Below are 13,836 nucleotides of genomic sequence, written 5' to 3'. Positions count from 1 at the left end.
AGTCATTTTCTCTCCCTCTTTCTCTCTCTATATACCGGGTGCCCAAAATTAAGCTTTATGGATGTCTTACATTTAGGCATTGGGAGGCGCGCGAGGACCACCTGTACAAATAAGTTATGTGGTGAGGGGGACACACAGTGAGATTGTATTTATCGCTGTCAGCAGGTCAATGAAGTAAAATTGCATAAGTTACCTTTTATTGACTGCAGTGAGCTTGTATGTTCACACTGAAAAATGTGAGGCAGTCGTCTTTCTGCACAGTTTCACTTGGAAGGATTCTTCTGGCATGCCTGTGCTACGAGGTATCCGACTCCAAATTTTAGTTATTCGCATGACTGCATATGCAACAGAGTGAGGATCGCCGCAAAGCTCCTTCCTGATGTACCGCGGCTGTTGCGGGCGGCGTTTAGTGTGACAACACGAAGGAGGCATATAGGCATAACTGTTCCCCTTGCCCTCTTGGCTGGCGAAATCAAGATCCGACAGCGTGGTGTGATGCGCAGTTGTTGCTCTTGGTTTCAATAAAACTTCCAGTACTTGGAAATCAGCGGTGCGATCTTGTACGCGTTCCAAAATAGAACGGAGGTGGTCCGTTCCACCGAGCTACACGATTGGTCAATTTGAACCCGGATGAACGCCATGATGTCAACTGTGACGTGATATCTGCTGTTCATCATTCCGTGTCGTCTGCTATCGAACGAACGCAACGGAACGGACCGCCCATTTCGTGACGTAAAGAGCGGACCGCGTCCGTTCGATTTTGGAGCGTGTACAAGATGGCACCGCTGCCCGTTCTGTTTGCGTAGCCTAGGCAAGGACCAGGCCCGCTCGTCTAATTAACATTAAAGCATGCGCACTGCCCTCCGGCTTCTCCGCTAGCACCATTATCTCGGCATGGCAGCTGCCACCATCGTTACTGGCTTCGCGGGCGTGGGTTACGACAGCGGTTCAGCGTTCATCGTTTTCTTTTTATTATTTCGCCAGGCTCGAGGGGAAGGGGGACCATTATAATCTTTGCCAATACCTCCGCCCCGTTGTGAGACTAAACGCCGCACGAAACAGCCGCGTCATACCAGAGAATGCATCGTGTAACCGCGCCAACAACAAAGGACAAAGAAGGAAATACACAGGACAGGCGCGGACCGGTCCGCGCCTGTCCTGTGTATTTCCTTTTTTGTCCTTTGTTGTTTGCGTGGTTACACGGTGCATTCCAATACCGACCACCAACTAGCCCGCCTATCTCTGTTAAATACCATACCAGGGAGGAGCTTTGCGCCGATCCTGACTTTCTTGCATGAGTAATCATGCGAACGACAGTTAACGTTTGGGGTTGGATATCTCGGAGCACAGACGCGCTTGGAGAATTATTCCAACTGACACTGGGTAGAAACACGACGCCTTCTAACTTTTCAGTACAAATATGCCCACTTACTGCAGTCAAAAAAAATAATTATTCAGTATTAGTTAATTGGGCTGCTGACAGCGATGACTATCGTCTCACTTTCTGCTCCCCTGGCCACATAATATATCTGCACAGGTGGTCTTCATGTGCCTTCCAGTGCCTAATTTTAAGGAAACCATAAACTTAATTTTGAACACCCTGTATATGTAATTCATGGCAATGCGTTAAACTGCCATTTATTGTGCTGCATTGTATTTTCATGCTTTGTATAGCCCCTCGTGCATAGGCCAATACTGTTGACGTGCAGAATTTCAGAATAAAACAAGCACACCCACACGCACACGCGCACACACAAACACACACCTTTCTCGCATTCGCACAACAGCAACGCAACATGACTTCTTTCCCCAAGTTTCTCCCTAAGTAGTTGCAGCAAACTGCACACTTCGGACAACTATCGCAACTAGAAAGCGACATGCTTTCTATGTGTCTGCAGCTGCGAAGAGAACACGGACACCTTGTTGCGCCTGAATCCCTAGATTTGTTTTACCAAGGCAGTCTTCAACGCAATGCGGTGACTGGACAATCGGGCGCCACTTGTGCGAGGTGTACAGGAACACCGTTCCCATCGCTTGTCAGTTCACGTCGCCGTTAAGACGCTCTTGCTCTTATTGATGGCGACTGGCCTGCGCGAACGTCTTCGCATGCGTGGCGCCACCCGCGTAGCTGCAGGCATTGTTCGTGTCCTTCATTTCCCTCCCTCCCTGCCTCTTTCTTTCTCTCTCTCTCTCTCTCACACACACACACACACACACCTTTCGATTCATCTTATCTTTTACCCCGAGTGCAGCGTAGGCGATAGCAGGATCTTCTGGTTAACGCCCTCCCCCCCCCCCCTGCCTTTATCCCATTATTTTCCCTGTCTCCCTCTTCTTCCTAGTGTGTATGTGTTTTGTTATGCAGTTTTTTTTCGCATTCTATACGACTGTACTCACGGCCAGCCCTCTGGTAGGCACTCTCGACGACGTTGAGGACGTACGACCTGGCCGAGTTGAAGTACTGGTCGTTCGGCTTGTTCTGCACGTCCAGGTAGATGCCGCAGGCGGTCTCGGCCGTCAGCTCGAAAACTAGGGCGCCGAGCAGCGGGCTGACGTTCGCCTGTCCGTCGGCGGCGTCTCGACACCGGGCTTCGAGCAGGTCGAGGAAACGATCCACTGCCTTGTTCATGATGCTCACCATCTGCAGTGAACAGAGAGAGAGAGAGAGAGAGGGAGAGATTAAAGGAAGGCAGGGACGTTAACCAGTCGAGAGTCCGGTTGGTAAGCCCTACGACGGGGAACGGGAGAAGGGAAAGGGGGCGCGGCGAAGCTGCACTTCTCGCCAGTCTGTGCCCTCTGCGTAAGTTGGTCCTGGGAATTCCAACGTGTTGTACGTGACATTACGTGCGTGTACTGCTGCCATTAATTGTCGGCCATCGCGGTAGCTCGCTGGCTGTGGCGCTACGCTGCCGAGAGCGAGGTCGCGGGTTGGAATCCCACCAGAGGGGGCCGCAGTTTGATGAGGGTGGAAATGTAGAAGTGCTAGTGTACTTGTGTTTACGTGCACGCTAGTGATAGTCCCCGCGCAGTGTGGTTCGCTTCTTTTCGCCCTCCGCTACGCCGTTCCTTATAACCAACTGTGCAATTTTGTGCCGTCAAACACCGCACTATACTTCTCGATGATTGAGGAATAGGCGTCACCGCAGGTGGCATGTTATCTCTTCCTGTACTTTCATTTCAATTTTCCCTATTACGTTCACGTTGCAATTATGGAAAACTGTTCTTGGCCCGTGGTGCTGGGCTGCTGAGCACAAGGTCGCCGGATCGAATCCCGGCCACGGCGGCCGCATTTCAATGTGGGCGAAATGCGAAAACACCCGTGTGCTTAGATTGAGGTGCACGGTAAAGAACCCCAGGTGGTCGAAATTTCCGGAGTCCCCCACTACGGCGTGCCTCATAATCAGAAAGTGGTTTTGGCACGTAAAAACCCATAATTTAATTTTTTTTTCTTCGCCCAGTGCATCCCTTTGCTGAATTATATGTTCGCACTATTTCGCGCCTCTGCACTTTCTTAGTATTTATCGATACACAGGCACGCCCATGCACACATAAATGGCGGTAGAAGTGTATTTTAGAGGAAGTGCTTCTCTAGGGGGTGATGGGGGGAGTGAATCTTGTTGCACTCTGGAACATGATGACTTACTCGCGGTAGCTGAGGCGCGTACACGTCTTCGAATATAACATACGGCTACAGAAGCGCTTTGCTGAGCGAGCGATTATGTCGCTTACATTGTATTGACACCACATTACGATGTGCTCAGATATAGCTCACTTACCGAGGTTCCCTGGGAGATGTGCTTCAGGTTCAATAGTCACCAAACGAAGAATTTTCCCGTGCCTCTAAAGAAATCTGTATTTCCGCTCTCACTCATATAGCTGCAGTGCTTGCAACGCCAGGCTCAACTTATCCGCGAAGAACGGGCAGTGTGTGGTGCCGACAGCGCCCTCCTCCCGCTCGTGTAACTTCATTATAATGCGATAATGTAATGTGATAATATGATTATCATTTTGGGGGAACATCAGCCACATTTATGTATGTATGTATGTATGTATGTATGTATGTATGTATGTATGTATGTATGTATGTATGTATGCATGTATGCATGTATGCATGTATGCATGTATGTATGTATGTATGTATGTATGTATGTATGCATGTATGCATGTATGCATGTATGCATGTATGCATGTATGCATGTATGTATGTATGTATGTATGTATGTATGTATGTATGTATGTATGCATGTATGCATGTATGCATGTATGCATGTATGCATGTATGTATGTATGTATGTATGTATGCATGTATGTATGCATGTATGTATGCATGTATGTATGCATGTATGTATGCATGTATGTATGCATGTATGTATGCATGTATGTATGCATGTATGTATGCATGTATGTATGCATGTATGTATGCATGTATGTATGCATGTATGTATGCATGTATGTATGCATGTATGCATGTATGCATGTATGCATGTATGCATGTATGCATGTATGCATGTATGCATGTATGCATGTATGCATGTATGCATGTATGCATGCATGCATGTATGCATGCATGTATGTATGTATGTATGTATGTATGTATGTATGTATGTATGTAGGTATGTATGTAGGTATGTATGTAGGTATGTATGTAGGTATGTATGTAGGTATGTAGGTATGTATGTGTGTGTGTGTGTGTGTGTGTGTGTGTGTGTGTGTGTGTGTGTGTGTGTGTGTGTGTGTGTGTGTGTGTGTATGTATGTATGTATGTATGTGCGTATGGAATCTCTGTTGCGTCCACGCTTCAACAACAAAAAAGAAAATTCTTGAAAATTTATCTTTTGGGTGGAGAAACCAAACCCGGGCAACACGGGTTCCAGCCCGGCGTTTCAGCGCATCGTCCACGAATGCGCAGCAGCGAGGGAAAAAAAAATGTCTGTGTTCGCGCGGACCGACGCGCCGCTTATTACGCATGCCACGTGCGTATTTCGCATTTCGCACGTTTTTGTAATCGTGTGCAGCTGCCTAGCCCGCACCGCCAGTGACCAGCCAGCCCAACCGTCCATATTATTACGAACCTCCGTCGGCTATGTTGCCGATGTTGCGGCTGACGCCTACTACCCGCCATTCGCCGTCACTCTCTGTCGCCGATGCGACCTTGCCCCGTCATTCGGGACGAGGAAAACTAATTGTCGAAGTAAAAGAGACAAGGGCTGCGGCACTGTAGAAATGTGAAAGTCATTAACGCCGGCCCTCGAACGTAATCAAAGGGGCCGCCGTATGTTTTACGGACGCTAAGCTTTGCCGATTACTTCGCAAAGTCAGGACGCTCCTCTCTGGGCCTGTACCTCTGTACAGCCAGTGCCCACCATACTCACGCCTTAGCGGCTCGCACTGCTGGTGTTTTCACTGACGACGTTCTGTGGGCCATAGAATTCATGCTCCTTTCCGCGTGCTCTTGTGACGTTGTCCTCAGCTGGGATTTTCTCGCACGCCACAATGTCGTTAGCCATTGCGCACAGGCCGAAATAGAACTCTCGCCGCTGTTAGATTCTCCGCTCGCCGACACTTTTTCGCTCTCGAGGAAACTACTTGTCCAAGCCCACTCCCACGTTCCTCCGAATGCGCCAAAGGTCATGCCCTTGTAGTACATTGGAATATCAGGTGCTGTTGTGCTACTGTCTCCAGCTGACCTCATTCTCACTCGGAAAGGACCATTGCTACCTTTTGCGACAGTGCAGATCACACAAAGATATAGCACCCTTTTCATCTGCACTCCGTTCCTATACACTGTGATGCTGCTCAGTGTATAAGCTGCTCTTTGCTATAAGAGCCCTGTCTGGATGGAGCCAGCATCACTTCAGAGCGATCCAGGCAGCAAGTAGCACCTGCCACGTACTAAACCCGGACCTTGCATCTTTGCAGCATTTCCCAGTGAGCGGATCAACACGGATCTAGCGTCGCCGTGCCTGCTGAATCCTCTTCTGACGGCGCAGCTGTGAGGCATATCTGCGAAAGATTGCTTAAGAAGAGGGTGACTTCACTGGTGGCCTAAGACGGACCTATCGCCCGAACGGCTGATCGCGCTGTCACCACAGGAGCTGGTGCGCGCAGCGGCTATTCTGGCAAACGACGCACCTTGGCTTTGCTATAAGAGCCCTGTCTGGATGGAGCCAGCATCACTTCAGAGCGATCCAGGCAGCAAGTAGCACCTGCCACGTACTAAACCCGGACCTTGCATCTTTGCAGGTACGTAAGCGTTCAAACGTTCATCTCGAGTTCAAATTATAGCTGCTGGATCGCTCTGCATTGTTGCATTGTTGCTCTGTTGTAGGGAAATTGTAATGGGTGAAAATCCGCTGAAATCATTTGGACAGGTTCTTGCGGACAAACCGCCGGGTACCATTAAAGAACTAGCTAAAGTCTTGCTTGACATAACCTCAAAGCTGGAAAGTATCACAACAAGCATCAGAGCTGACATAAGAAGCTTAGTAGCAGACAACAAACAGTCCCAGAGGGACATGCAGGACATTAAGGCATCCATGGATGTAATGAATAGGACATTTGAGCAACTAAGGACTGACGTGCACAACGTGCACCGCGAACTATCAGAAGTGAAACACCAGCAGGCTAGTATTATTGGCGATGTGCACCAGTTGCAGGGGGAAGTGAGGGAAATGCGACAGGAAATAATCGAGCTCAAGCAGTACAGTCGTCGAAACAACTTGGAAATACGAAATGTTCCAGTGTCGGCAGACGAATCGCTGCCAGACATTATGCAAAACATAGCGACTTGCTTGAAGATGGAACTTCGTACCGAAGATATCGATGTAGTGCATCGAGTTCCGACCAAAAACAAGGCTCAACAGAATATTTTGGTAAGGTTTACATCCATTGCAGTCCGAGACAAAATGATAAAGAATGCCAAGAAAGAGAGATTGTCTACATCAGCCCTTGGCTTCCAAAAGAATGAGCCCATATTCATTAATGAACACCTCTGCCAAGAGAATAAGATTCTTCTCGCAAAAGCTCGCCAAGCGAGAAGAGAGAAAAATTGGAAGTATGTATGGGTATCGCAGGCCAAAATTCTAATGCGGAAAACCGAGAATTCTCGTGTCTTGCACATCATTTCTGAAGACGACCTGAAAAAGGTAGTTTAGAGCCTCTAGTGCTAAGTCTTGCTTGCCACACCAATCATGGCGTTCTCAATCCGTGATGTTGAACGGGAATTCCACAAAACCCAGGGTATATCGATACTTCACTGTAACATTCGAAGTTTTCGAAGAAACAAAGATACATTGTGTTCCTTTTTAGCACAGCATAATTTTACCTTTGATGTAATTGGCTTAACGGAAACTTGGTTAAAAGAAGGTGAGCACATCTCCATTCCGGGATACAGTCTTGTAAGCAATCCCAGGAATACAGTATCTCGTGGGGGTGGAGTGGCTCTACTAATCACGCAGACAGTACCCTTTAGGATAATCACCAATACTGAAATAAGTAACAATACGGTTGAATCTCTCTTTGTTCTTTTAGATTCACGCATAGTTGTTGGTACAATATACCGGCCACCAAACTCGAGTCTGCCCGTTTTTTATCAATCGTTGGAATCTATCCTTTCCACCCTAAGCAGTAAGAGCTATGGTACCATCACTATTGTTGGCGACTTTAACATTGATATCAGCAAAGACACGAATTGTGAATACACGCACCTACTGGATTCATACAACTTCAAAAATACAATCCAAGAACCTACTAGATTGTCACCAAGTGCATCCACAACTATAGACCATGTATTGTGCAACAGTGATAACATACGTTCTGGCGTATACGATACGAGTCTCACGGACCACTGCCCTATTTTTGCGTTATTACACAGCGCAAATAATACCATTGCAAAAAAGACTACCTTGGCAAATCGCAGGATTAATTACAAAATACTGCGACAAAAAATTAAAGAAAAGGAATTTCATGATGAATTTAGCAGTGACTCTCATATCGAATGCGCAAACTTTACAAATGCATTAGCCCACATGATATCTCAGAGTACCACATATAAACAAAACAAATACGAGGAACCTTTGTGCCCATGGATGAATAACACCATACTTACAGCAATAAAAGAAAAGGACTGGTGGTACCAAAAATGGAAAAAACATAGAGATAACACCTATTATTTGCAAAATTATCGAATATCTCGTAACCACGTAGTAGCTGTTATCCGGAGGCGGAAAAAAGAATACAACGCATTCCTAATAAAACAAGCACAAGGCAATACCAAAAAAATGTGGGAAATTATAAAAGCAGTAATTGATAAACCAAATAAAAAACCAATCGCTCCTGAACATGTCGATGCCAAGTGCGCCGACACTTTTAATGCGTATTTTACTAGCATTGGCCCAAAACTAGCGGAGCGTATTCCAGTTACTGAAAGCAATGTCGATTGCCCCATCATCCATGCATGTTTTTCCTTGGTTCAAGTGGACGAGCATACCATAACCTCAATTATATCAGGCATGCCTTGCTACAAAGCTACTGGCCACGATGGCATTACTGTAAAAGCATTGAAAGACAATATGGATATTCTTGTGCCAGTACTCACTAAAATAATTAATAACTGTATAAGTCGAGGCACATACCCTGATATATTAAAGATAGCAAGAGTTTCTCCTATATATAAAAATGGTGACGTCAATGACCCGGGAAGCTATCGGCCTATCTCTGTGCTTAGCATAATAAATACTGTATTTGAAAAGGTAATCGCGGCTCAACTGAAGCACTACCTAAACGAAAACAAGCTTCTAACAGATTGCCAACATGGATTTAGAGCCAATCGATCAACGTCTTCAGCAGTGTTAGAATTAACCCAGAGTATAAACACAGCCCTACACAAAAACGAGATTGCCGTAGGATTATTTTTAGATTTAAAGAAAGCATTTGACACGGTCTGTCATTCCATACTTCTAAAAAAATTACGAACTTATGGTTTTAGCGAAATGACAATGGACCTCTTTTCAAGCTACCTAAATGGTCGAAAACAATATGTAAAATTTGGCTCCTTTGTTTCCCAGTATACTACTATAGTCACAGGAGTTCCGCAAGGATCAGTTTTGGGGCCCATACTGTTCTCGCTGTATGTAAACGACCTCCCAACAATACTAAAGTCATCAAAATGTATCATGTACGCTGACGATACCACGCTATTATTTTCAGGTAAATCTCCTGGAATATTGCAGAACACTATAAACAGCGAGTTATCTAACATATCAACTTGGTTCGCTTGTAATAAATTAACACTTAACAGAGATAAGACAAAATACATAGTATTCAACTCCCGTTATTCCAGGGGTGACACAATTGGCATGCAAATTCACCTTCTAGGTGGAACAATAGAACAGCTCGATCACATAAAATATTTAGGGGTATTATTGGACTGCAACTTGAACTGGAGACCACATATATCTAGTATATGCGCGAAATTAGCTTCGGCTTGCTATTTATTAATAAAATGCAGGGAATATCTTGACCTTAGCGTACTTAAAGTTGTTTACTTTTCCATATTTCACTGTCACATCACATATTGTTCTGAATCATGGTCAAGCACATATAAAACATACATAGATCCCGTTTTTCGGTTACAGAAAAGGGCCTTGCGCATTATGACATACACAAGCCCACATGATAATACTGACATGCTGTTCTGTCGTCTCGGTATATTACCTTTATCTCTGGCATGCGAAATGAAAGTTGCAATTTTGATTAACAATATCTTACATGGGAATCACTCATTATCACCAAGCCTGTTTGTTACACCTAATCGCAATACAAGGGGTGCAACAAATATAAATTTTAACCTACCAATCGCTCGTAACACGTATGGCCAACGACTACTTGAGTTTCATGGTGCTAAAATTTGGAATACAGTACCTCTTGAGGTAAAAATGGCCAACAATTTCGTGTCTACTGTTAAAAAGCTATACCTATCAAAAAGTACGTGATTTTTTGTCAGTCTGGTTCTCCACCTGTTTCATACTGTGCTGAATCTTTTCAGAAAGCCTAAACACTTCAACACAGACCCTTGCAAATGTGTCACTTCTACGTATAATATGCTATCTCGGTTTTTTCATTGTGTATGTGCATGTATTCTCCTGACAGTTCTGTTTTATTACCATTGATTGATATGCACTGTTTTTCTTTTGTATTGTTTTTGATTGTATGTATCCACCTAACTGTATTAGGTTGTATCATTAAAAAACTAGATAAGCGCATGACATTGTAGCTGCTACTACAAATATGACTATGGGCCTACACTAGCCTTTGGCTACAGGCCCAACAGTTCCTTTGTACAAATTATTATCAATGAAAAATAAACTGAATTGAATTGAATTGAAAATTGAATTGAGGGGAATGTCTTGGTAATGTAAAGCGATCGAAGACGTGCAAGTTATGAACGTGCCCGATGACAAAACTGTGCTAGTTCCAGTGCGATCGGTGCTGTTTCTACGTGTGAGCTATCGCCCAGTTCGTTTGTGTTGCGGACGACCTTACACCGGTTCCGCAGTCTCAGCTTTTCTGCCTCTTAGAAGATTTTTCTTCTTCTTTCGATGTAGGGCAACCTTCCCTGGGTCGGACGTCAACGTTTGCACATCGCATCAACACTGGCTTGCAACCGACATTGCAGCAACATCCGCGTGGTGTGTCTCCTGCAGAACGTCGTGTAAACAACGAACAATTCGACGACACTTTTCGCCGCGACGTGATACGACCTTCCAACAGCCCAGGGGCATTCCCTGCCGTCCTTGTTACGAAGAAAGATGGTTCTGTGGGGTTCTGTGGGGCTCCGTGTCGACTACTGGCGTTTTAACAAGATCACTGGCAAAGACGTCTAGCCTCTTCCGCGCATAGATGACGCGATTGACAATCTGCAAGACGCAGAATTCTTTCCATTTCTAGATTTGGGCTAATGGTGTTCGCAAGTACCTATGGCAGACGCCGATCGGCCGAAGACAGCTCTTGTGACACCCGATGGCTTATAGCAACTTAATTGAATACCTTTAGGATTTTGTAATGCGCCCGCAACTTCGGAGCACATGATGGACACAGTTCCGCGCGGTTTGAAGTGTTGTGCTAGCTTGACGACGTTGTAGTTTTTGCGCCTGACTTTGTTACGCACCTTCAACGGCTCCGGTGTGTTTGACGTGTTTAACAAACGCTGGACTACAACTAAACCTAAAGAGGTGCGCTCTGCAGAGAACAGAACAAAGCGCAGCACAAGCGGCAGCTCGCCATCGATGCCGGGCGGGCAGTTGAGATCGTTCTCGTGAAAAGGATGCGACTAGACTTCGCACCAAAGACCGTGTAGTGCGTGGTGCCGAATATGGAGCTCCTGTGGAGCCGCTCCTCCAGCTTACGCTCACACAGTGCTGGGCGTGCGGCGCAGACCTGTGACTCTTTCTTACTGTATGGTCGGCACCCGTCACACACCATTGACACAATTCTGCCATGGCAAGACATTCTAAAGAGTGCCGCGATCTCGCACGGCCTTTACCTCCAATGACTAAGAGCGCCAAAAGAGCACTTGCAGTGGTTCACCGTTTCTGCGCCCAGAAGGAGGAGGAGGAGAAACATTTATTAAAAAGAAAGAAAGGACAAGCAGGTGTCTTTCTGCTTGTGCGGGAGGCGCCCTTAGTCCAGGGCTCCTGCGGCTCTTGCTGTCTCCCGCGCCCGCCGCACCAGTTGCTGCTGGTTACAAGGGTCCGAACTAGTCAGCATGGCCTCCCACTGCTCGGGTGTTGGGTTGGGTATTTGCGCGGCCACCTTGACGTTGGGGCACGCCCATGTGGTGTGATATAGGGAGGCGTAATCATTACAAAGGGGACATTTACCTTCCTTCCTGGAGCGCTTGTATGGCTCTCGGTTCCTTCCTCTGCACCTGGTCTCTATTCAAAACAACTGCCCAAATATGAAGGGTCCTACCGTATGGTCGAACGCACATCCTCCGTCAACTACGTGGTCGAACTCAGTGATACGTCTTTGGAAATGCACCGTCGTGGACGAGTCGTTGTCAAGGTCGAGCCCGTCAAGCCGTACTATGATCCACTCGTAGTGATGAGCTGTTAGGTCACCGGACGGCTGCCTTTCTTTTTCTCGGGAGCAATTGCAGCGAAGACAAGGAACGCATTAGTGGGGCCAATCTCTCCAGCACTTTTGCTCGGGAACGTCGCTCGTGCTGAGAGTTCATGTCCGAGTCTGACGGTTGGCCTAAGCGCTGGTGTCTAACACCTTTACAACATGACTATTAACGCGAAAGCGTTAAAGGGCCCGTGTCACAGAAAACCCGGCATCGGCGAGGGCACCGAGGACGATGTCCATACGAGAAAAATAATGCCGAACCACGCATTCCGATCCATGCAGGCCCACGCGTCGCGCGCAGGCGTTACTGAAGTAATTGAATTCACAAACTAAGTTATCAGAAATCTTGTAAAGCACCACTTGCGCACGACATACAAACATGAGGGTGTCCGTTTATAATTTGAATATACGAGAAAATTATAGCGTTACGCGGAAACTCCAACACGAGCCCCATTTTCAGCTGCCTTGCGAGGTCTGTCTTCATAGAAGCAGCGCGCTCCAGTCGGTTCTTTACAACACCATCCAGATGGCGCTCGCCTCTGCGCCTCCGCGGCAGCGGCGGCGCCCACCGTGGGAGGAAAACACGAATTTGACAGTCACTTCAGCATACGCTAGTAAGGATGAAGGCGAAAGCCTGCGCACTCACGAGACATCAGATTACTTGACATTCTCGTTCAAATTCATTCTAACTACCTATTAACTTCTACCGCCAAAGATAGTGGGTCCGAGCGTCCTAACATACTATATATTATTCAACTGTGTCTTATATAACTTCACCCAACTGAACGCCAAATGTCGTGGGTTCAAGTGTCCTAATTAACTATACCTTAATTAACTGTGACCTAATTAACTTCGCCTCAACACCAGAGGTTGTATGTACGACTCTCTCCAAGATTCTTGGGTTCAAGTGCCTTAATTATGCCGCAATTAACTGTACCTTAATTAACTTCACCTTAGGTAAGGTAGGTAGCGCGAGTGGTCGTGGATTCGACTCCCACCAGTGGTCGTGGTTCCTACCATCAATGGTCGCACCACCAATTTTTGTGCCATTGAGTTTTGGCGCCACCAAAAGTCTAGGGTTCGTCTCGCACCAATGGTCGTGGCTTCGAGTAACTTTGTTAACTTCGTCTTCATTAACAGCAACAGTCATGAGCTCGAGCCCAGTTTTGGTGCCATAACGCTGGATGGTCAATTTTTTGATGACGTCGGACATCGTATTTTATGCGAAGCATATTACTAGAGCTCAACCCAGCTCCTCAGGCGCGGCGGTGTCGCCTTCAATACCACGTGACACCGTGACGTCACGACAGAGGAGAAATGGGGCTCCAACTCGCGCCGTCGCTCGCGGCGTCGCGGCGGTATATAAGCAGCTGCGCTTGCCTCTGCTTGACACTCACGAGGTGAGATGCCTCCTGGAGACAGCGCTGCTCGTTGGAATAAGAAGCGAAGGTTGCGGCGTGCTACAGAGACTGTTTCTAGGTGGCTTTGCTACGGCGCAGCGACTACGCGCCCCGCATCGGACGCGGTGAGCGTCGAGCAACGCAGCGTTCGGCGCGACAACGAAATGTGCGCCTGAGCAAGCGCCGCACGCCTGAGCCGACGCCGACGACGCCGGCTTTTCTGCGGCACGAGCTCCTTAATGCTGTCGCGTTAAAATAAAGGCTAGTATGCTTCGCATCCTGGGCTTAACCTTAGCGAAAGCGAAAGCGA

General features: G+C 46.9%; 2 protein-coding genes across 11 annotated transcripts in view; one reads left to right on the top strand and one right to left on the bottom strand.

Annotated features, from left to right (window-relative positions):
- LOC135911357 (uncharacterized) overlaps nt 1–13,836 on the top strand; it is a 371,373-nt gene that overhangs the window by 37,681 nt on the left and 319,856 nt on the right. The gene's annotated exons all lie outside the window — the stretch shown is intronic.
- The window catches only part of LOC135911356 (cytochrome P450 6B5-like), a 76,316-nt gene that overhangs the window by 25,702 nt on the left and 36,778 nt on the right, over nt 1–13,836 (bottom strand). For both annotated transcript variants that reach the window (XR_011507983.1, XM_065443596.2), the window contains exon 6: nt 2,398–2,641. Coding sequence is in view for 1 of the 2 variants with exons in the window: in XM_065443596.2 (XP_065299668.2) it covers nt 2,398–2,641 (244 nt within the window). In the remaining variant the exon portion in view is untranslated. The remainder of the gene's footprint in view (nt 1–2,397; nt 2,642–13,836) is intronic.

This window comes from Dermacentor albipictus, chromosome 8 (genome assembly GCF_038994185.2).
Source record: "Dermacentor albipictus isolate Rhodes 1998 colony chromosome 8, USDA_Dalb.pri_finalv2, whole genome shotgun sequence".
Lineage (NCBI taxonomy): Eukaryota > Metazoa > Arthropoda > Arachnida > Ixodida > Ixodidae > Dermacentor > Dermacentor albipictus.
This window is presented reverse-complemented; position numbering and strand designations above follow the sequence as displayed.